The 20,432-nt window shown below is 35.8% G+C and overlaps 3 protein-coding genes and 1 pseudogene across 3 annotated transcripts; 1 reads left to right on the forward strand and 3 right to left on the reverse strand.

Moving 5' to 3' along the window:
• Positions 1–246: 246 nt before the first annotated feature.
• Positions 247–3,899, reverse strand: LOC104084884 (protein MANNAN SYNTHESIS-RELATED 1-like). Its single transcript, XM_070177783.1, has 6 exons — positions 3,441–3,899; positions 2,971–3,079; positions 2,699–2,769; positions 1,737–1,822; positions 881–1,460; positions 247–740 (listed from the first exon to the last, which is right to left on the reverse strand). Exons 1-6 carry the CDS (start codon positions 3,540–3,542, stop codon positions 462–464), a joined length of 1,227 nt encoding a protein of 408 aa, XP_070033884.1. The 5' UTR covers positions 3,543–3,899; the 3' UTR covers positions 247–461.
• Positions 3,900–7,534: 3,635 nt separating this feature from the next.
• LOC104084883 (uncharacterized) lies at positions 7,535–11,389 on the reverse strand. Its single transcript, XM_009588838.4, has 7 exons — positions 10,821–11,389; positions 10,594–10,656; positions 9,716–9,852; positions 9,229–9,266; positions 9,073–9,118; positions 8,546–8,710; positions 7,535–7,861 (listed from the first exon to the last, which is right to left on the reverse strand). The coding sequence occupies exons 1-7, from the start codon at positions 11,264–11,266 to the stop codon at positions 7,683–7,685; spliced, it is 1,074 nt and encodes a 357-aa protein (XP_009587133.1). The 5' UTR covers positions 11,267–11,389; the 3' UTR covers positions 7,535–7,682.
• A 1,067-nt stretch (positions 11,390–12,456) lies between these two features.
• LOC104084881 (ATP synthase subunit epsilon, mitochondrial-like) lies at positions 12,457–14,544 on the forward strand. Its single transcript, XM_009588837.4, has 2 exons — positions 12,457–12,742; positions 14,372–14,544. The coding sequence occupies exons 1-2, from the start codon at positions 12,559–12,561 to the stop codon at positions 14,398–14,400; spliced, it is 213 nt and encodes a 70-aa protein (XP_009587132.1). The 5' UTR covers positions 12,457–12,558; the 3' UTR covers positions 14,401–14,544.
• Positions 14,545–15,216: 672 nt separating this feature from the next.
• LOC104084882 (glutamate receptor 2.8-like) lies at positions 15,217–19,465 on the reverse strand (annotated as a pseudogene).
• Positions 19,466–20,432: the final 967 nt, after the last annotated feature.

Raw genomic sequence — 20,432 nt, forward strand, 5'->3', positions numbered from 1 at the left:
GTACATGGTAGTTTTTCCAAAACTTAACAAAGTTGAGAAAAATGAGCCTGGTATTCTTTTTATAATAACTGGAAACTGTAGTACTGGAGAAGACCGAAGATTTGAGATAGGCATTGGAGCTTGTCCATAGTACATGACGCCTATTGAGGGTCATAGTCTATCTAACTGCAATATATAGAAGCGAATACTCCATTGATTGGAATGGAGTTGACAGCAATCATAACAAAACTTGACGCGCCACGAGTCTTGTTCGAAACAACTATACTGAACATGTAAAACATCTGTTCTACAAATTGTAAATTCAACAACATTCGACTGTTTGGGGCCTGACCTTTTCCACCAAGACCTCTACTAATGGTTTGGCCTAATTCTATTAACCAAATCTGCGTGTCTTACAAATAAACGCGCAATGAATAAAGCCAATATCAACATCTGCATTCTCAACCTTTCTTAACAGCGAGCTAGCAGAAACATGAATAGGAGAAGTGGTTCTTTTTTGTGACATAATGAGATATGTAATCTGTTAAAGCAGCAGAAGAGCCAGGAATATCAGCTGGAACAAGTATCTGTGTCTTTCCAGAAGCGATTCTCTTACCAGCCACATTGGCATAAAAGAGGCCTGAGATGGCTGGTACGAAAACATCACTCTCAGAACACATGTAAAAGTCGATTACTTTCTCCAGTTCAGTAGACTCTGAGTCAAGAAATTTTGCCTTTTTGTCAATGGGCATTATGCTTTCCTGCAGTTGTATTTTCGTCGTAGTAAGAAAAAAAAAATATTGAACGAAAACACTTACCATAATCTAAAGTCTATGAGAGTGAGGCAAAATATAAAGAAGTAAACCGTGAAACAGTAAATACAATAGGAAAGAAACCGGACCTTTGTATACGTTTTAGGAAAGAGATTCTTCAATGCATCAAGGCTGCTATCCCACCTTGATTGAGTCAGATATAGAGTCGTATCCGTGTTGAAACCAACTTTTCTCAAGAACACACCTATCTCCTCTGGACCATAGCAGCTCTTTGATTTAAGAGCACTGTTTCCTTGGCAACTCTTTCTCTCCAGTATATCAACCCTCAGATCCACTGCAATGAACTGTCCTTTTGACTTTGCGCTCAAAGTTCTTAAGCGCTCCACCATGGACTCAACTACTTCATTAACTTCTGGTTGAAGCTCTAGAGTTTCAAACATCGCCATACATGCAATTGACTCGATATTGCTCTTCTCTTTCATTTTTTTCATGTTTACCGAAGGAAAGTATGTTGTCAGCCTTATGTTCCCCTTAGATTTGAAAACTGGCTCAATATTTTCAGCAACATAATCTTCAGAAACTCTATTTGGAACCTTCACCACAGCAAGATTTCTTGCTGAGACTTCAGTAGGCTGAGTTGATGCTACTTTGACAACCCCATCGAGGCTTCTCACAAAGTGTTCAACATCATAGATGTCATCAAAGTTCCTGAATGTCACAAAAACCCTTTATGAATCTTCAAACTTTGGGTAACTATAAAGTGTGGACCTGGATGATACGAGAACTAGAAAACGATGAAATTCACAGGTGACCCAGCAATACTGAAAGCCTTAGGTTTCGACAGAGCTTTTCAAAGAATACATTAAGCAACCTCGAATGTTAAAAGAAATACGCAATAAATTCCTTAATTAATTCTCATTTGAAACAAGCACTAGAACATTGCAAGACTGAGAAGATAGGGGAAACAGCATTGAGAACACCGACCTCTTATCCCCAGGTTTGCTTCCTCTGATGTCTGGGATTACAAGAATTGCACGCAGATATCTTGCTACTATCACTGCATCAGCAATCTGCATATGCCAGTTGCCACACAGAACAGACAATAGAAGAGAAGGCAAACATAGACACAACTCAGTTTAAGCCTTAACTCATCCTGTAAACATTATAAGAATCTGCACTTTGCTGACAGCATAAACAAGGTGAAATAAATGATGTAATATAAGAAAATGCCAGATTAATGTTTGATTCCTCCATGTTAATAGAGCAATAACCATGAAACAAACAATACAACAATAATCAAGTAGCGGCTTAGAGTTCAATTCCTATCCCATCCAACCCTTATCCACTGCACGGTTGGCATAACCAGATGTTATTGAAGAGAGAAACTGTAGTCACTATGATAAACCACACTCAACCAAGAAGAATAAACAACAAATATGGATAAAAGACACCCATCAAAGTAACTATGCTGCTTAGCACTCCTACACAGCAGAAACAACTGTAATTCACATGACCCGATGGAAATATTTGTATGTTCTGAAAGCTGGAGTGTAGGCCATGCATATGATTATTATGATGAATGTGACCATATCAGAAGCAAACAGACCAACTGAAAATTTAGGTTAGACAAGTAATCTCAGACGATTATAAAAACCCATGAGTAAAGACAAAAAAAAGGGACTCAAGTGTAAAAAAAAAAAAAAGGAAAGAAAATGGATGTTCCATGTGATTTTGTCCACTTTAACAGCTAGTTAAACATTAGTAAATCCTGTATAGCCAATAACATCAAAAGCAAATTTGTAGGTACCATATGCAGCAAACAAATGCTTGTCTATAAGATAGAACCTAGTGTTTGCAATTATTTCATTAAGTAAATTACTGATAGCAATCCACCTACATACTGCTGTTTAATATGAAAAACTCAAGATGTTACGCTAGTAAGATACCTGAGAAACATGATATTCAGGACCATTAGTGAGTGAAAAGGTAACAAACCCTTGTGATTGGTCAGCTTCTTCTGTTAGAAAACATCATAGAATAAGCTATATAAGAAATTACAACAACAACAAACCCACTATATTCCCACAAGTGTGGTCTGGGAGGATAGTGCATATGCAGAAAATTAAGATAATATTAGAGAGGCTGTTTCCAATAGAAGAAAATTAAGGTAATATTAAAAGATAAAACTTTAATAACTCAAGGTTATTAAATCACTCACGGAGAACTGGTTTAGTCCAACAAGGCTTTAGGGATTCGCCGTCCTGTTTCCAAGGGCCATTTCCAATACTCTGCTTACTGATACTATGGATAGATGTATCAGAGTCCACCTTAATCGAAACAAAAAGGATCAAACCAAATCAAAAAATTAAACAAAGAATATCACATAATTGAATGTTGACATTATGGACACTAGTTTATCTGTTCGCATTTTTATTTTTGGCATAATCTAATAGGATCTTACGAGATAAACATTTTTAGCTAAGGCTAAGCCAAAAACAAACTGTAAAGTCTTCTTAGTAATGGCCGTGAAAGTTTGCTGCAACTGCCAAAGCTAGAAGCTGATGAAAGATTTATGTTGATAGAAAAAACTAGAATATATTATGATATATGGTTGAGCGTCTTAAAACAAGTTGATTACAGCAAATTAAATCAAAATTTACAGTAGTAAGAAAGTGGTAAAGAAATTACAGGAAGGGAATCAAAGTGGTCATTCTTGATCATGTTGCCAAGCATTACGAACATAGTTACTGTAAGTACACCAGCCACCATTTGTCTCGGATCCACCCCCATTTCTCACTAGATCCACAATCCTCTACGCAATTCGAATGGTTAAAGGCAAACCCAACAGCCAATTTTTTCACACACTCTGTTCACTAATGAACTAAAAATGCAAGAACTGGAAAGTAGGCTGTCACTACTCTAAGGCAAGGTAAAAGGAGAGTGAGGAGCTGCGGTTGCTTCGAACTTGGAGCAGCTACTTACAGTGGAATTTGATGAGGATTACGGGGTTTTTTATGTATATAAATGAATGCTTTACAAGCAAAATATCCGGCGGGACAAAGTCACTAATTTTGGTAATAAAGTAGAATTAGCAGCAATTGTATAACTTGGACTAATTAGGGCCGAGTCCGGAATTAATAAGTCAGTACAGGGACAGAGTGGCTCTTACACAAATTTATTTTTAAAATTTTATGCCACCGACACTTCTTTTAAAAACGATTCAGCGCCTAAACCCAACGCCTTTATCGTCCCCAAAATTTCCTTTTTCTTTTTCTTTTTGTGTTTTTTCACAAAATTTTGAGCATATATTATGTAAATGGAAAAAAAGAAAATCAGTACGGTCACGATTTATTGAGGACTTCGACCCCAAAATGGGCCCCATCTGATCATAAAATGTATAATCCTGCAATTTCGGCTATCCTACTATTCTGTTATTGCCTTTCTTGGACAGGTAATTTTGTTAAGCTTTTAAATACTTTAATTAAAATAGCTGTGATTTTTAGTAGGCGTTTGGACATAAAAATTATAATTTTTGAAAAAGAGTAGTATTTGAAATTTAGCTAAAAAATAGTATTTAAAATTTGAAATTATGTTTGGACATGTATTTCACTTGAAAAAATATTCTAATTTTGTGCGGGGAAAAAAGTTTTTTCCGAAAAAATTGAAAAAGTGGTCAAAACCATCTCTTGATTTTTGAAAAATTCATTTTCAAAAATTCTCCAAAAATTTGCACAATTTTAGGGACAAACATATTTTTTAATAAAATTCCGGGAAAAGAAAAAAATCTATGGACAAATGGATCCTATAGTATTTTTATTTTATTTTTAAGTATGTTCACTTTATTTTGTAGATTAATAAAGATATTTAAATTTATATAAATATTAGATCCATTTGCTCTAGTAATTTAAGATTCACAATTACTGTAAATTTCTACACACCATTATTACTTAAACTTACTAAGTTTAATTAATACAAATTTTTTCTCAATTTATTTAAATATTAACACCATGCATGATAAAAATGTATAGGTTAGATATGCGTACACAAATGTATGAGATAAAAGAAAATCTCACACAACTAATGCCAGTTATGTGAGGCGCACCGTAAAATCACTCCACACAACACTTCATCATTTTGGTGTCATCGGAACATGCCTCCACCCTTTAACCTCTTAACAAAAAAACAATTGAAGGTTCAGCTGGATCACTAGGTGTTTGGTATTCCTATTAAATATCTGTGGATCTTGATTATTCATGTTAGAAAATCCCACATTCTTAGCAAAAGTGATTTTTGATTATTACTTTAATTTTACGTTTAAAGTCATCGTTACGTAACTACGAAAAATATTACTTTATAGAACGATCGATTTGGTGCGGTTGCGTCATTTTTTTATTTTTTTCTCTCATCTTGCCTTCTTTTATTATTAAATAGGCCTATTTTATCCTTTATCCTATTTTTTATATAATAATATTACCTCGTACTTTTCTTTTTCTTTATAATATTACAAATTTATTCTTCATATTGTTGGTGCATGACATTATGAAACGACGACAAACAGTACAATCTATCCAAATATTATATATATTAAAATAATATAATACAATAAAATATTATATAATATATTATGAAACGATACCTAAGAAACATCGGAACAAGCCGTAAGACTTAACCTGAGACGCTAAGAATTAATGTAAATGCAGAATGGATAATGACATTTGGTCTTGCCTGCCGTTGCCTTTCGGCCTTTTTGGGATATGACTTTTTTCGTCTTTCGGTTTGGTGCGTGCACTCTACTCTACCTTCACTGCCATAACTATTGCTTTTTGATTGATTAATTACACAAGTTTCTTTTACTCACTCTTTCTTTTTTCATTTTAGTCTATAATGTGTGGGGGGGAAATCTTCTAGTTATAGCACATAATTATATGATATTTGTTCTTCTAATTATGGTAAAAATCTTTCTTAAAAAGGTTACTTGAAGCCTTTTCCTTATCTTAACCTTACCCGTTCAATTATTTTTCCAAAATCAATAAAATCCACCTCAAATTACCAATACTAGTAGATTCAACTATAATTCTTGTTATATACTCCTTTGATTCTACTCCACGGTATCTTTCCTTCTTTCTTTTTCTTCTCTTTAAAACGTTTGCGAGTTTTTTCGTTGTATTTCCTATATTAAAACTACTGGGACTATGGGTGTTCATCGGTCGGTACGTTACGATATTTCGATATTTTCGATTTGGTATTTTTGATATTCAATTTCTTAAAATACTATATCAATACCATACCTAATTATGTTGACTTGCATACTAATTGTAATATTCTTAATTAAAGTACTGATAAATACAAATCTGAAAATGTTCTAGTCTCACGTGACTATTGACAAAATCTTTATCCAAAACCATCAAGTATCAACTAGAGTTGTTTATCAGACGAATTAGGCGAATATTTACGCTTAACGGATTGGCTTATAGGTTATCGACTTGTAAATGTACTAATCCGCTAGCCATCCGATAAGATATTGGGCAGATTGATATCGAGTTAGCGATTAACAGACATTTATCGAGCAGTTTATCGGCTAAATCAAATAGACAATAAAAACTACATAAGTAAGCAAGACAGTAAACAATAGATAGATGATCCAATCACAATCACACTCTATTAGGCTGATGAAGCTCTCATTGTTAATAGCAATTTCTTCTTCTTTAATTCTTTTACAATAAGCAAGCTAAAATACAAAATAGGGATTCTTAATCAATCATAGAAGTTCAGTTAACATAAATTCAGGATATCAAGAACTATCAAGATCTGCCTAGTCCTACCCCAAAACAAGTTATGATGACGTTGAAGCTTAGGCTGCTAAAAAGGTGTTTCATTGTAAGTCTGACCGGTGTCGTTATTTCCTAAGAATTGTTAGAGAGAAATAGAGAATGTTTGCTGCTAAAATTTAGGTAAATAAAAAATTAGGTTTTCAAATAGTGGAAAGGATACTTTATATTCATAGAGGTAAAATTTTAAATATAATAATTTTTAATGGGTTACGATTTATCCGATAAGAAAATTGAGTAATTCGCCCCGAACCGATAAACCATTAATTATAAAACTTCAATCCATTCACCAACTGTTAGTCCGATAACCCGATACCAATAAGCCACTTTTACGGTTCGATTTTAAACAATCCTAGTATCAACCAGGAGAAAAAAGGTACATAAAGGAATAACTTGATCTTTGGAAATATCTTATTACTTGCTTAGAGTTATTTGTTGAACTTAAAGAATACAATAAAGATTAGTGCAACTGATGCAACAAAAATAAACGAGTAATGAAGTGAGAAACACCTTGAAATCATAGAAACATTACGTAGCCGACCTCAACATGTAAGCCAAAGAAAAGTATTGTGTAACTTATAGTATTTTATAATCAATAATATCTGTAATGCATAACTTAGTATATATTTCAGTATGGAATCAGTATTTCGGTAAAAAAAATTAAATATCAAATACCATACCTAATACCAAATTTTTAAAAAATATAAACCAAATACCATATCAAATACCGAAATATCGAATACCAAATACCAAAATTTTCGGTTTTGGTACGGTATTTCGGTATTTACCATATTATGCATAGCCCTAAGATATTTTTAGAAAGAATAGATACAATTTCATAAATAAAACTTAAACAAAGTACTAGTGTCCTTAAAAGTTGGAACAACAAGAAAAAGAGCTTAGAAGGAACGACATGTACACTTGAAAATTACAGCCCGAAAGTTGGTCAGCGTCTAGAAATTAAATTTTTTGAATTCAACCTTTAGAATTTTATGTTAGGCGTCGGAACTATTGAGTTCAGTTGAACCTATTGTACAAAGCTGCACCTTCTGGTCACAGAAACAACAGAGAATAAAGAGTTGACACAAAAAACAGTGCATAACTAGCTTGATTGTGGCTGAGAAGATAAATACTCTTTCACCATCAAGATTTCACCGCATAGCTTCTTAGGCACCTGTTGCAACGCTTTTCCTTCTTGCCAGGCTTGCCCTACCATCACTCCTGGCCCCACATGGCGTACGTATATGACAATCTCATCGTTAAAGGGCCATGGATGCTCAGCTGAGATGTTAAAACACCTTAATTAGGTAAGTAATTCAACTGCACTAAAAGAAACAACAAAGAAAACTCGCCTACACTATATCATTGCCAAGGAAGAGGATCCATGACGTGGTATTTCTTTACTAGCAATGTTTATAATATCAACCTAATCGAGGAATAAATCTACCAGCATTGCCCCAGTCCTCCCCCACTCCCCCCCTCCCCCAACCCAAACCTTTTATTTTCCATGGAAATTGGAAGAGAAACAGAAGAACTAGAAGATTTGGCAGCTGAGAGTCAGATATGACTTCGAAAGCAAGAAAAGCATTTAAAGGTGTCTAAAGGTTGACCTAAGCAGAAACTTCATGCATAACATTTTTATTTGTACAATTCGTGCCATACAGAACATAGTGGGCTCTCATAGGGTCCATAAAATTTTCCATGTGAACCGGCTAGAGAAGGTTTTGAGCTAGTCAACTTGGCAATAGAAAGGAAAATAGAAATTCAAACAACTATAAGACTCACTACCAAAACTGGTATTTCAAGACATGTAAAGCAACAATTGTTCAAGAGTGGTTAGGGTAGATAGGTCACTGAAGTGTAAGAAATTAACCACAAAGCACAAATTGCATATGGGCAATGCGAGATTTGCACAAGAAGCTCTCTATCCCTGTTTAACAAGATATCTGATGCAATAACTCTCACCTGGCTTAGGGAAACCATGAGGAAAATCTGGGAGATCCAAGAGTCCATCTTTGAATTCATATGCTAAATCACAAGGCTGTTCTGTTGACATCACTTCTTTGAGTTCACTAACAGTAAAGTACAGAGGATAAAATGAATTTGAGAGCCCAGAGAAAACTGATTCGCCTGCATAATGTGGATGATTGGTTAGGAAAATGTAGACAAGCAATCGATTGAGCAGTAAGCATATCATAAGTTAATCAGTGGTAAGTGTGGAACCTAATAAGCTGCTTAACATATGTTGCCTGATTCTTAAATATTGTTCCTGACCATTATCAGACATACATCATATATCTGAGATTGTTGTCTTTGTAATAATAATAAAGCAACATTTCCAAGCTAGCATAATACTCATTTATAAATAGACAAGTAACAAACTGCAACAGGATTGAAACAAACAACTATCTTCTTTACATTTTTAAAAAAAAAAAAAAAAGATCGACATAATGTGTTGGCATATAGCTGAAGATAGCTCTTAATGAACTTACTAATGAGTCGCCCGTATGCCCTCCCATCACCGGTGCGAAATACAACCTGGAATAAAAATTAGTTAAAGTCTTAAAGAACTCGCGTATTAGCACCAAATTACCAGAGTTGAATGCCTCTGAAAATCGGTCCAAAAGACACCAGTTAAGGGGAATAACCTTTTTGAAGAAGTTTAACCAGGCAATCTGCAGTGGCCCTGTTCATATTTGCAGTATCTTAAATCATTATCTGAATATTGAATTGAAAACAACAGAAACACTGGTATGTTACTAACGGATAGAAAACATGTCACGTAAGAAAAGTAGGACAGGCTGCACTAAGGACCTAAAGATCATATGGCACAACCATCAAACTCTCCCTCCGTGACTACCCTACCTCACCCACAATCAAACATGCGTACAGATGGGTATGAATTAACATCAAACTCCTTCTGAGTACAGGTGACTTTAAAATCCAGTATCATCTAAATTTCTCGTCTAATTTTCTTGAAACTTCAGATGGTAAGGGCAAAATAGAATAAAGATCAGATCACCAATGTTGGCTAAACTTGGACAATTTTTTTTATCATAGTCCAGTACTATTAGAAGCATAAATCAGAAAAGAGAACAATTTGGATCATGAAATGACAAAATCAAGATGAGTAACCTCCACTCGTCCGGCACTTCCAAAATTCAGCAACTGTTTCAGTATCTCCGATTGCTAGCAAGCTAGATGCACTTTTCTGTACCAGCTTTGAATTATTGTACCGTGTGCCAGCAATCTCCCAAGCTTGTGATATCAACCTGCTTGAAGTTCAACTAAAAATATGAGAAAATTGTAACACTATCAATTGTGTGATATGTTATGTTGCATAAGCTAAGCGCACATAGGATGTGCTATTTTTAAAAGAGGCACAAATTGCTTAAAGCTGGAGATGCAATTATATGTGATGAACATAGCAAGCTTTCTTGGAGGGAAAGGGGGAGATAATCATGCTTTGTCTTATACCCATAGATTCTCCCCTCACCTTAAGCAATTATACCATGAGACTCCGCAAGATAATAAAATTCACACAAGCAAGTTTATGTCACAAATTTGTAATAGCTCATAGATAACAAAGCAAAAGGACGGCCTGAGGGTTTTAGATAGCTGATGATTAGGGGGAGAACTATCTTAAGATGTCTAACAACCACGAATACATAAAAGCCCAGCACTTCCTCCAATTTCAACAGTTAAAATATACTTCCTATACTCAAGTGTTCATAAAATAAAGTTTAACTTGTTTGAAGATTTCAAATTCATTTTAAATAATTCAAATTTAGCGTGAAGGTAATTTTGCTAACGACACTGATTTCGCACCAATGAATTTAACATTATCATCTGGTCTTACCAATATAGTAGGAATAGTCATAAAGTCAAATTATCCTATTAAACTCCATGCTCACTCAAACACATCATAAATGGTCATATAGGGAGCATTCTCTGCTTCATGAAGCACAACTCATAATAGCAAGAGAAGAAAGCAGATCAAGTAACAGACAAACCTTGGGTTAAGCAAGGATAATAGCCTGTGCCGCCTTTCGTCGGGAATATCCCCAATTTTCTTCCTAACCACAACAACACATAATAATGAGAAATGCTGAGAGTAAAGAAATTCGTGACCAAAGTTAACCTTACTCTTTCTATAAATAATTGTTTAGGCCTTTTTTGGGGAATTGAACTGTAATGCATCAAAATTAACTAATGAAGCAAGTCAGTAATAGAGATATACCAAAGATAAGAAGCGGGATTATAAGAAGAAGGGTCTAAAGGAATAAGCTCTTTGGGAGGGTCAAGGAATGTGACAACATCCTGTTCGTCCAAGTAGACTATCTTGCCATTCGATAAAACTTGGTAAGGTTTTTCATCCCACGGTGAGGATGAGCTGGAGAATGAAGATGACGACGACGAAGATGTCGAACTTGCTCGTACAACAGTGTGGTTTGCCGGACGCGATATTGACATAGACCTCAAACCGCTGGACGGAAGTGCTGAGCTGAACTTTGTGGATTTGAAATTGAAATTGAAGGCTAGCTGTCGACCCCCCGAAATGATTATTTTGGTGGAGAAGCAAATTGATCGCCGGACCACGAGGTTATGGGCGCACGCCCTCTCCGGGGCAGCTGCTGCCTGAGGATACTGCATTGTGAAGGCACAAGGTGCAGCCGTGAAAACCATTGCATTGGAGTAATTTTTAGAGTTGAAGAAAAATCGAGTAATTATTTTTAGTATATCAAGAAAATTAAATTACATTTTTAACTTGGAGTTTTTTAATCAAGGGTTGAAACTTAACAAATTTAGAAGATAATTAGCTCCGGTTTGGTCATAAATTTGGGAGTTTTTTTTTTAATTTTATTTTTAAATATCTGTTTGTTTATAAATTTTAATCTTTTTTTTTTTTTTTTTTTTTTACAGATTTTGAAAAAAATTTCAAATCCCAACTCCTCTAAAGTAGTTTTCGCACTTTTCTACTCACAAAAGTTCAAATTCTTTTCAAGTAAAATGCTTGTCCAAGTACAATTTCAACTTTCAAAAAATATTTTTCGTCACATCTTTAAAAACTCATTTTCTCAAGTTTCAACCAAATCTATATCCAAACGCTAGCTTAAAATAAGTTTAAAATCATAAGTTTCAAAAAAAAAAAATTCTTAAATTTGTGTCAACTCAAATTACCTTTAAATTTTTGTGTCAATTCAAAATACCTCATATAAATTTGCAAAGCAACAAAATTTACACTTATATATTGCATGTAGCCTCCTGAGCCGAAAGTTTATTCGAAACAACCTCTCTATCCTCACAAGTAGGGGTGGCAAATAGGCGGGTCGGATATGAGACGGGTCAAAACGGATAATGAAAAAACAGATAAATTACCCAACCTGACCCATATTTAGTACAGATAAAAAACGGGTTAACCGACGAATAATATGAGTAACCATATTATCCATGGCTTTTTGAATATGATCAATTTTGGGAGAATTCATACTCTCCAAACTTAAAAAATCCCCAATTTGAGGCTTTACAAATGTAAAAGTTAAACTCATTAATTATTCAATGTTAATCCATTGGTTATTCACTTTTTAAATGGATAATATGGTTCATATCCATATTTGATCCGTTTTTAATGGGTAGTTAATTATTTTCTTTGAACCATTTTGTCACCCCTGCTCATAAGGTAAGGTAAGGTATATATACACATTATATTTCCCATATTGCTCAGACCCTACAGTATATGATAATATTGAGCATGTTGTTATGTTGTTGTTGTAGTATATTGCCTGTAGCCTAAGCTTTGTTAGGGTAAGGGTGTACTTAAACAAAAATTAACGACGAGGATAAATAAAGTATCACATTAGTTGGTTATAAATTGAATTGATCTATTTAGCGGAGTACTCATTTCATCTGTGACTACAAAAAACAGCGAGAGAGAAAGAGAGTGCGATTCAGAAAGAGAACGTGAGAGCAGCAGAGAAATGGCTTCAAACGCAGCGGCGCCGTTTTGGAGGTCGGCGGGGATGACTTACATAACATACTCAAACCTATGCGCTAACCTGGTTAGGAACTGCCTTAAAGAGCCTTACAAGTCCGAAGCCCTGACCCGTGAGAAGGTCCACTACTCCGTCTCCAAATGGGTCGATGGCAAGCCTCAGAAACCCAGTAAGCAATCTCTCTGTTTTTTTTTTTTTACTTTTTCCCTTTCAATTAAGAAGCTTAAAGTTCAGATCTTTGGTTTCCTTATTTGTGTATCAATTCGTATTAATGTTTCAATAATTCCTCTTTTTTATCACCGGGCATTTAGTGGTAGGATTTGTGAATGGATTAAAATTCGCAAATTGGCTATCTTCGGTCTCTTTTGTGTGATTAGTAGGTGGCATTTCTGAATCTAGGGTTTTCTGTTCATATTGCAGAATGCAATGAGATTATTGTTAATATTATTAATTCTGTTAGATTTTTGTAAGAGTTGTTCTCTTAACCGTTCTATTAATTATAAAAGGAGAATTCCTAGCTAGAATCAGTAGAAAATGGCCATCGTTTTTCAGCTCCTAGACACGAAATGTTCTTATTAAGCTCTTTGGCTTGATGAGAGAGATAACCAACCAGTTGAAACTAAAATTAGTGTAATAGTTTATCCACTCCAGTTTCTTTATTTGGTGGAGTGTGAAATCTTTGCTCTTCTGACTTGCATGTGGATATCATATCCACTTAAACCTCGAACGGTTGATAATTAACTTGGCAGACTCAGGGGTGGATGTAGGGTAATCAATACGTGATCATCTCAACCCAATAGCTTTAGCTTAGATCTTGTATAGTGCTAGAAAATTTACTAAATTAATACAAATAATAGATTTTGAACCTAGTAAATCAAATGGCCTTTGGTAGCTTTTTAAGCCATAAAGTTCAAATCATAGATCCACTTCCGCAGATTTTGCGATGCTGAGACTCACTTATTTGAATATTCAGATGGTGCTGTTTGCCTCTCTAAAAAGCTTAGTCTGAAATCAGTCAACTCATTTACTTCCTTCAAATATTCCCCAAATTGTGGTTGTCTAGAGTCGATCATTTGCTTAATATTGTCCATCTGGTTGCCTACTAATTCTCTGCTCTTTCTTGTTTATTCCCCCTAAAGATATTCTTTTCTCACTTCTAATCACTGCTGTAGAGTGTGCATTGGGATATCGTTTCACCCACTTCATCATATACCTATACATTTATATTCTCAACATGTCAAGATGAAATGCTTAAATTATGCAATTTATATCATCTTTTCTCCCCTTTTTCAAAAAGTGTTTCTTCTCTTGTTCTCTTTTCATAGTACAAGGTCTAACTGAAATTATGGAAGTTGGACTCATTAAGAGAAAGAAAAAGAATCAGAGGATCATTATGATGACACCACGTGCGACTGGCGACTGCTGATTGTTGTTAATGTATATGGTTGATGTATAGATGCTTCTATTTGTGTTTATACATGCTCTTTAATTGGAGTGACTCTCCTCGCATGTTAAAATTTCTAAAACAAATGAATTATGGTAAATAGGAATTTATCTTTTTGTCTCCTTTTGTATCTTTAAGAAATGTCATGTCTGCATTGTCATGTGTTGTATGCACTTCTGAAAATATTAATTCCATATTTCTGCATACGTTTCTTTTTTATGTTTTAGATGAGGGTATGGGGCATGGAGGATGGGTTATATGGCCTGTATATATGTTATTTGCTCTCTTCTCTTAATGCCATTGCAAGCTGTGCTTTCCGCTTACTGATAAACATTTTTGCTGGTTTTTAAACAGCCATCCGCTCAGATTCTCCCGAAGAATGAGACCAACTGAACAAGGTTGGATCTCGGGCTTTATTTCTTCTCTCAAATGAATTTTGTACTTTCCTGGCATTACATACGGTGCTCGTCTGCTGGAGCTTGCATAAAAACATTTATATGCTAATAATATAGCCGATAGACCTTGATACTTGTTGGATAGAATTGAGATAATGTTTATTTTTAGAACCTGCTTCTGTTGTCAAGAAACTTATTTCCGTTTTTCTAACGAAACTTGTCCAATGGCCATGGGGTTGTCATAATGCATCAACCCCAATGTTCACCTGTGTAATATAAGTCATTGAGCCTTTGAAGATTGTTGCGGAACATAACCGAAAGTAACCGCCAGGGTCAGCGAAGCAGCGTTTCTCCGTCTTCAAAAAGGGTGAGAAGGAAGAAGAGGGTAGAGTAGAATTGTTGTATGCTTTATTTCCTACGAGCTTGAACTAAATATCTAAAACTAATGAAATAATACCAATACGACTTACATTATATAATACTTTTCAAAAATAAATCTTCTAATTTTGAATGCTAACACCACCATAAAAATCATGGTTGGAAGTTTGAACTCTTTTCCTTCATTACTCCAGTACAATACTTTGGAAATAAGTTTGATGCTTGATGGATTATGTTGATGCACGACCATAACAGATTGCATATAACTTCAAACCAGCCATTCTAGGCTGGCTAAGTGTGGTGAGTTAGCAAACCTAATATTTATCTTTTCATGAACCACTTGGAGTTGAATTATTTAAGACATTCAAAGTAAATAGCTGTTACTCTTCCTCTAAATCTTGCTTTTATCCGCATAAAATCTTGCCAAGAGCGCAAAAATATCTTCTTAAATCTTGCTTATCCATCTAAAATCTCGATACAAATATTATGGCCAGGAGTGCCAAAATGATAGTGCAATTTGGTTGAGTTTTTCTCAAGCTAGTTCATCACTATGTGATCTCTCTTAGGCTGTTACATAATTTTAGTGGCAGTTATATGTATCATCTCTCTTCATTCTCCTCTGTAATGGTTTCTTCAAGTGTAGTTCCAGGTTCTGTTGTAGAGAACCCTTCATCTGGAGGCAATGCAATTCTGGTTTCTGGGCTTTGCGATGGAAAGTTGGGCAATATTTCAGGGGAAGCTGCACTTGCTGTGAATGGTGTAGTCTTTTGGCTTTCATTGCCTTCACCCGGCTTTTCTGACTTAGAGTTAGGTTTCTCTTTCTCGTCATCAAAGACTTTTGCTATAGCAGTAAGCTTTTGCCATATAGAATCATCAGTGGCTAAGATTTCCCTGTTCTGATAAAGAAAGACGAGGAAGAATATGAGAAGAGCGGAACTTGCTGATAAACCAGCTATGAGGAAAAGGCCCTTAAAACTATCTAGCTTGAGGCTATCAGATGTTATAGGCATTCCATCCTTCTCTGGACAATCTGTTTCATTCCCAGACCAGTTCTGTATTGTGTTATTCATAACCCCTCCCTTCTTAAGGCTGCTCTTGAGACGTCAGGTACCAATGGAGATCCTTTTGGAAACGCCTGCATGAAATTGTGGAGAAAAGAGTGGAATACAGGAATAGATAAAGTAAACTACCATTGGTAGTATAACTTCAGTTATGGAACCTTTCCAATTAAATGATGCAGAGAAAATCTTACGAATCCGAAGCCAGCAGTCTTGTAAGTCGAACCAACCATAATATACTTCCAGCAGTACTTGTTGAGGAAGAGACTGAGATAAGGTAGTTCATCAACAATTGCACCAACACCTCCATTATTACTTCCTCTCGAGAGGGCATCATTATACTCTTCCAATTTGCTATAGCTTCTAAGCTTGGCGCTATCAAATCTCATGTGCTTCAAGATATCTTTGACAAAGGAACCTTCTTGGTACCCAACATATTCTCCATTCTTGATGAGATCATTGAGGTCTGTTATAGTAGGTTGTAGTTGTTGAACCGTTAACATAGATGTTAAGCTGGCTGTATAACTTGATGTCAACACCAGAACCACGAAAACCCACACAATCACCACAAATCTTGTCAAGTTGCTTGTTACCCTCTCTCCTGCAACCAGCCATATGATCTGTTAAGAAACAAGGAGAATATAAAGCTTTCATATGTAACTTGCTTTGAGTTAGAGACTTACTGTGAGCAAAAACGAGAGTTGAGAAGGAAAACCAGAATATCATCCCAACTTGCTTGCCTTTGGGTCCTCGAAACTCTTTGTTTACACGGTGTTCGAGTACCCAAACCACCAAACCAATGAAGACGAAAAATGCTCCAATTGTTATCCAAAGTTTGCTCTGTAGAGGTTTCAAGAAAATCCACGCATTCTTCCTCTCATCATCCCGTACTGGCACAACTGCAGAAATAGCCGACTCCGTAAAAGGTATGAAATCTACATACTCGGATCGGTTAGCTAAAATGGTCACATCACCTATAACTGCATCATATTCCTGGTTAAAGCAAACAATGATTATGGCATTAATTACGGTTGGTCACAAAAGCAGAAAGTAGATAAGAAGGTCCCAAATAGGAGCATGTGAGCAAGATATTCAACCAAAGAGGTTACTACGAACCGGGAGTATATATTACCTTAAAAATGAACTTGTAAACAGGATCATCATAGTCTGGAAGAGTGTGGGTATCTGGTATTCGAAATGGAATAAGTTCGTAAGGGAGAGCATATGGCAAAGTTTGGATGACTTCGCCGAAGACATCTGCAAAGAAACCAGTTGAATCTATTTCCACTTTAATGAATTGCTCCAACCCTCCTTTGACAGGAATTCCAACCCTTAACTTCTTACCACTTGTGGCAATCTCCCAGCCTCTTGGAACAATAGTAGAATCACCGGGCCAAATGATGGTCCCTAGTTGCTTATTATTACTCTTATTAGATGTTTTACCATTCATCCTCAGTTTATAGGAAATTCCATCCTTCTCTGTCCAGAAACCAACGCTTCTCTCTCCTTTTCCAATTATATTCACAATCTGATATGGGAATGGCTGCAATTCTCGATCAATGATACGGAAATCACCACTTAGTCCGGTTTTTAGCGTTGTGTTTTGCATAAAGTTGATGAGCAGAGATCCCAATTCTGAGGTTCCAAGTGCCTCTAAGTCCGTTAAGTTCTCTCTAGTGTCTGGTTTCTTGAATTCTGGGATGGCAGTGGTGCCCACTTTCTCTACTGCTTTTTCTAAGATGGTAATGCTATCATAGGCCCATAGCCCGAAAACATTGAGTTCTACTTGGTCCATGTTTGGATACTCTTGACGAAATCTCTTTTTCCATCTCTTGGTGAAATTGTTAAGCTCATTTGATCTTGGAACATAAGGCTTTATACCAAGAAGACCTTGCATTGATGATTCAATCACTGAAGGATCTACCGAGTCCAGAAGACTCGTTAGCACATCCGTTATGATCCATGCATATCCACTGCTCATCATCCCGGCTTCTTTGGCCTTGAGGAAAAGGCGCGAGGCAAGAAAAGGTCGCAAGTGTACAACAAAGACCCTGGTCTGCATTGTATTCAACTTGTATAGCTCCTTGAGGATTTGATCATCATTGGCTGAAGGAGAAATAACACATCTATAGGAGACTAAGGTGCTGATTTCCAGTAAGGCATCAGTCAAATGTGGAACTATCCCGGTCCCATAGAGGCTATCTTCGTGGATGACTACAGCCTCCCTCCATTCAAAGCTCTTAATAATTGTTGCAATGGCCTTGTTCTGGCTGGAAGAAGGAAGTGCTGCTCTGATGAAGTAGGGATTTTCCTTGACTGTAAGTAAAGGACTTGCTGCTGGAGAAATGATAGGGACTTTTGCTCTTTTCCCTATGTCAATCACAAAGTCAGTTTGCGTAGACATTTGTGGCCCAAAGATAGCATGTACTTGGGCATCCTTTAGCAAGTATATGGCTGCACATACACAATCAAACTATAAGAAATTGTCTGAACATCCCTTTCAAAATAGGAAAACCAAAGGGAAAGGAATTCCCCCCCCCCCCCCCCCAAAAAAAAAAAAAAAAAAACAAAGATACCTTTTTTTGTGGAAACTACTTAATCTTTGCATCCCCACTATACTCTTATTAACATAACTTGTCGGGACCTCACCTCCACACAATTAAAATGAGAAAACATGAGAAACTCTCACCACCACTCATTTAAAAGGATACTTTCGAATTTCGATACTTTACGTATTTAGTAAGTTATCTTAAATTTCGTGCCTAATCAAAGATCATCATATAAATTGGGATGAAGTGAGTACTAACTACCAAAGTATGTCATGAACAAAGCGAGTAGAGATGAGCTAGTTTGATAGAAGTAAATCATAGAGCTGAATTTACCAGCGGATGCTGCTTCAACGTCATCTTTCTTGGAATCCCTGAAGTGAGGGACTATCCGAATGGCACTGCGATTAGCGGCATGGTAATCTTCAAGAGCTAGCAAGATACATGTGTGCATTACTTTTGCCACATTTGTTTCCATATCAAGAATTATGCCTACATCCACCTGCTTTACAACACTAGTTTCATCTTTACCACTTATTGGCATTATGTATCGGCAAAAGCTAATGATGGAGACAAATTGAACAAAAAAAAATTAGGAAGTGGCATCGTGAATTTTGCATTTTGAAAACTCGGTTAGTCCGAGAGTTGGGAAAGCAGTTGTGCTTGTGCAAGCAACCACCTTTCAAAGCTAAAGCTCTATCAAAGATGTGTTTAAGCTCTCTCAAATGGGTGGGCTTCAGTATCACGAAACTTCTTACTCTTCGACCAGTAAATTCCTTAACTACTATAATTAGACCAAAACCCAATAATTGTAGAAAGAAAAGTCAAATATAAGTTGAAAGAAGGAAAAGTTGAAGATATTTCGTTTGGTTATTGAGAGAGAGGACTTTCAGAGCTAGTAAGCTTCCTCGTTTGACCAAATCAAAACTAACTGAACATAGTGACTAAATTCATTTGGTTGAACTTTGTCTGGTACTTATTCCCCAATCACACCTACTTGTGTATCCATAGTTTGTCTAAGGCAGAGGGAGCTGATAAATTTAGTATGGTGAAAGTTCCGAGCAAGCTCAATTACAAATCCTAAGACGACGACATATAAGGCTGCTACTACTACTATATACTACTATAATGTTAATCTTAGTTTACGCGGTTTCAGTTTAGTCTTGGTCAGTAGTAGCTTGCTATCACGCCAAAACAACCAGACACACTTATGACCCACCACCCTGATCGGTAGGGATGGCAAATGGGGCAGGGCGGGGCAAAGTCTTAATGAGGCAGGGCGTGTCAAAACAAATTTTCAGAAAACTAATACCTATGTTGCACGTTAATAATGACACGTGTTGATTTAAATATTTATTTATATGAAGGAATAATAAAATTTAATTAATGAGAGAAATTTTTTGTATAATATTACAACAATCATCTAAATGCCGAAAAATATTATTACATTAGAATAATATTTAAAATAAAAGGACATCATCAAAACTTACACAAATGATCAATTTTGTCATGCTAGTTAGATAATTATATATTATAGTTTAAAAGTATATATTGTGATGGTATCTTAACGAACATTTCTTTGTGGACAATATTTTTTTTTGTTTATGTTTCCTCCTAATTCGTTGGTTGCTCTGCCTTAATCAGAACTCTTGTTGTCGATCTTGATATCACTCTTGAAAGTGCAACATACAGTTGTTCGTGCAAGAAAATATATTGCGGTAAATATAATCCAATACACTACTAAAAATCACATGTTTACCGACGTCAATTAACGACGGACGTCTCTCGGTAACAAGGCTTTACCGACGGAAGTCCGTCGGTAAGTGGTTGGTAGGTAAATCCTTCTTCGGTAAAATAAACTGACAGAATCCGTCAGTAATTACCAAAGGATATCCGTCGGTATATTATAAAATAATATAATATTAATAATATCAATACCGACGGATGTCCGTCGGTAAATTAAAAATAATAATTTAATAATACCGACGGACACCATCGGTAAGTTTAGAATTTTAATTTAGTAATCTAAAATATGAAT

This window comes from Nicotiana tomentosiformis, chromosome 6, assembly GCF_000390325.3.
Source record: "Nicotiana tomentosiformis chromosome 6, ASM39032v3, whole genome shotgun sequence".
Classification (NCBI taxonomy): domain Eukaryota; kingdom Viridiplantae; phylum Streptophyta; class Magnoliopsida; order Solanales; family Solanaceae; genus Nicotiana; species Nicotiana tomentosiformis.

What these genes read in the sequence shown, in the direction of transcription:
- LOC104084884 (XM_070177783.1), bottom strand. Translation starts at nt 3,542, where the DNA reads ATGGGGGTGGATCCGAGACAAATGGTGGCTGGTGTACTTACAGTAACT. An exon ending in TTGGACTAAACCAGTTCTCC is followed by an intron (nt 2,770 to 2,970) that starts GTGAGTGATTTA and finishes GTTTTCTAACAG; the next exon opens with AAGAAGCTGACCAATCACAA. An exon ending in CTGAATATCATGTTTCTCAG is followed by an intron (nt 1,823 to 2,698) that starts GTATCTTACTAG and finishes TGGCATATGCAG; the next exon opens with ATTGCTGATGCAGTGATAGT.
- LOC104084883 (XM_009588838.4), bottom strand. Translation starts at nt 11,266, where the DNA reads ATGGTTTTCACGGCTGCACCTTGTGCCTTCACAATGCAGTATCCTCAG. An exon ending in TTATCCTTGCTTAACCCAAG is followed by an intron (nt 9,853 to 10,593) that starts GTTTGTCTGTTA and finishes AACTTCAAGCAG; the next exon opens with GTTGATATCACAAGCTTGGG. An exon ending in GAAGTGCCGGACGAGTGGAG is followed by an intron (nt 9,267 to 9,715) that starts GTTACTCATCTT and finishes AAATATGAACAG; the next exon opens with GGCCACTGCAGATTGCCTGG.
- LOC104084881 (XM_009588837.4), top strand. Translation starts at nt 12,559, where the DNA reads ATGGCTTCAAACGCAGCGGCGCCGTTTTGGAGGTCGGCGGGGATGACT. An exon ending in TGGCAAGCCTCAGAAACCCA is followed by an intron (nt 12,743 to 14,371) that starts GTAAGCAATCTC and finishes GTTTTTAAACAG; the next exon opens with CCATCCGCTCAGATTCTCCC.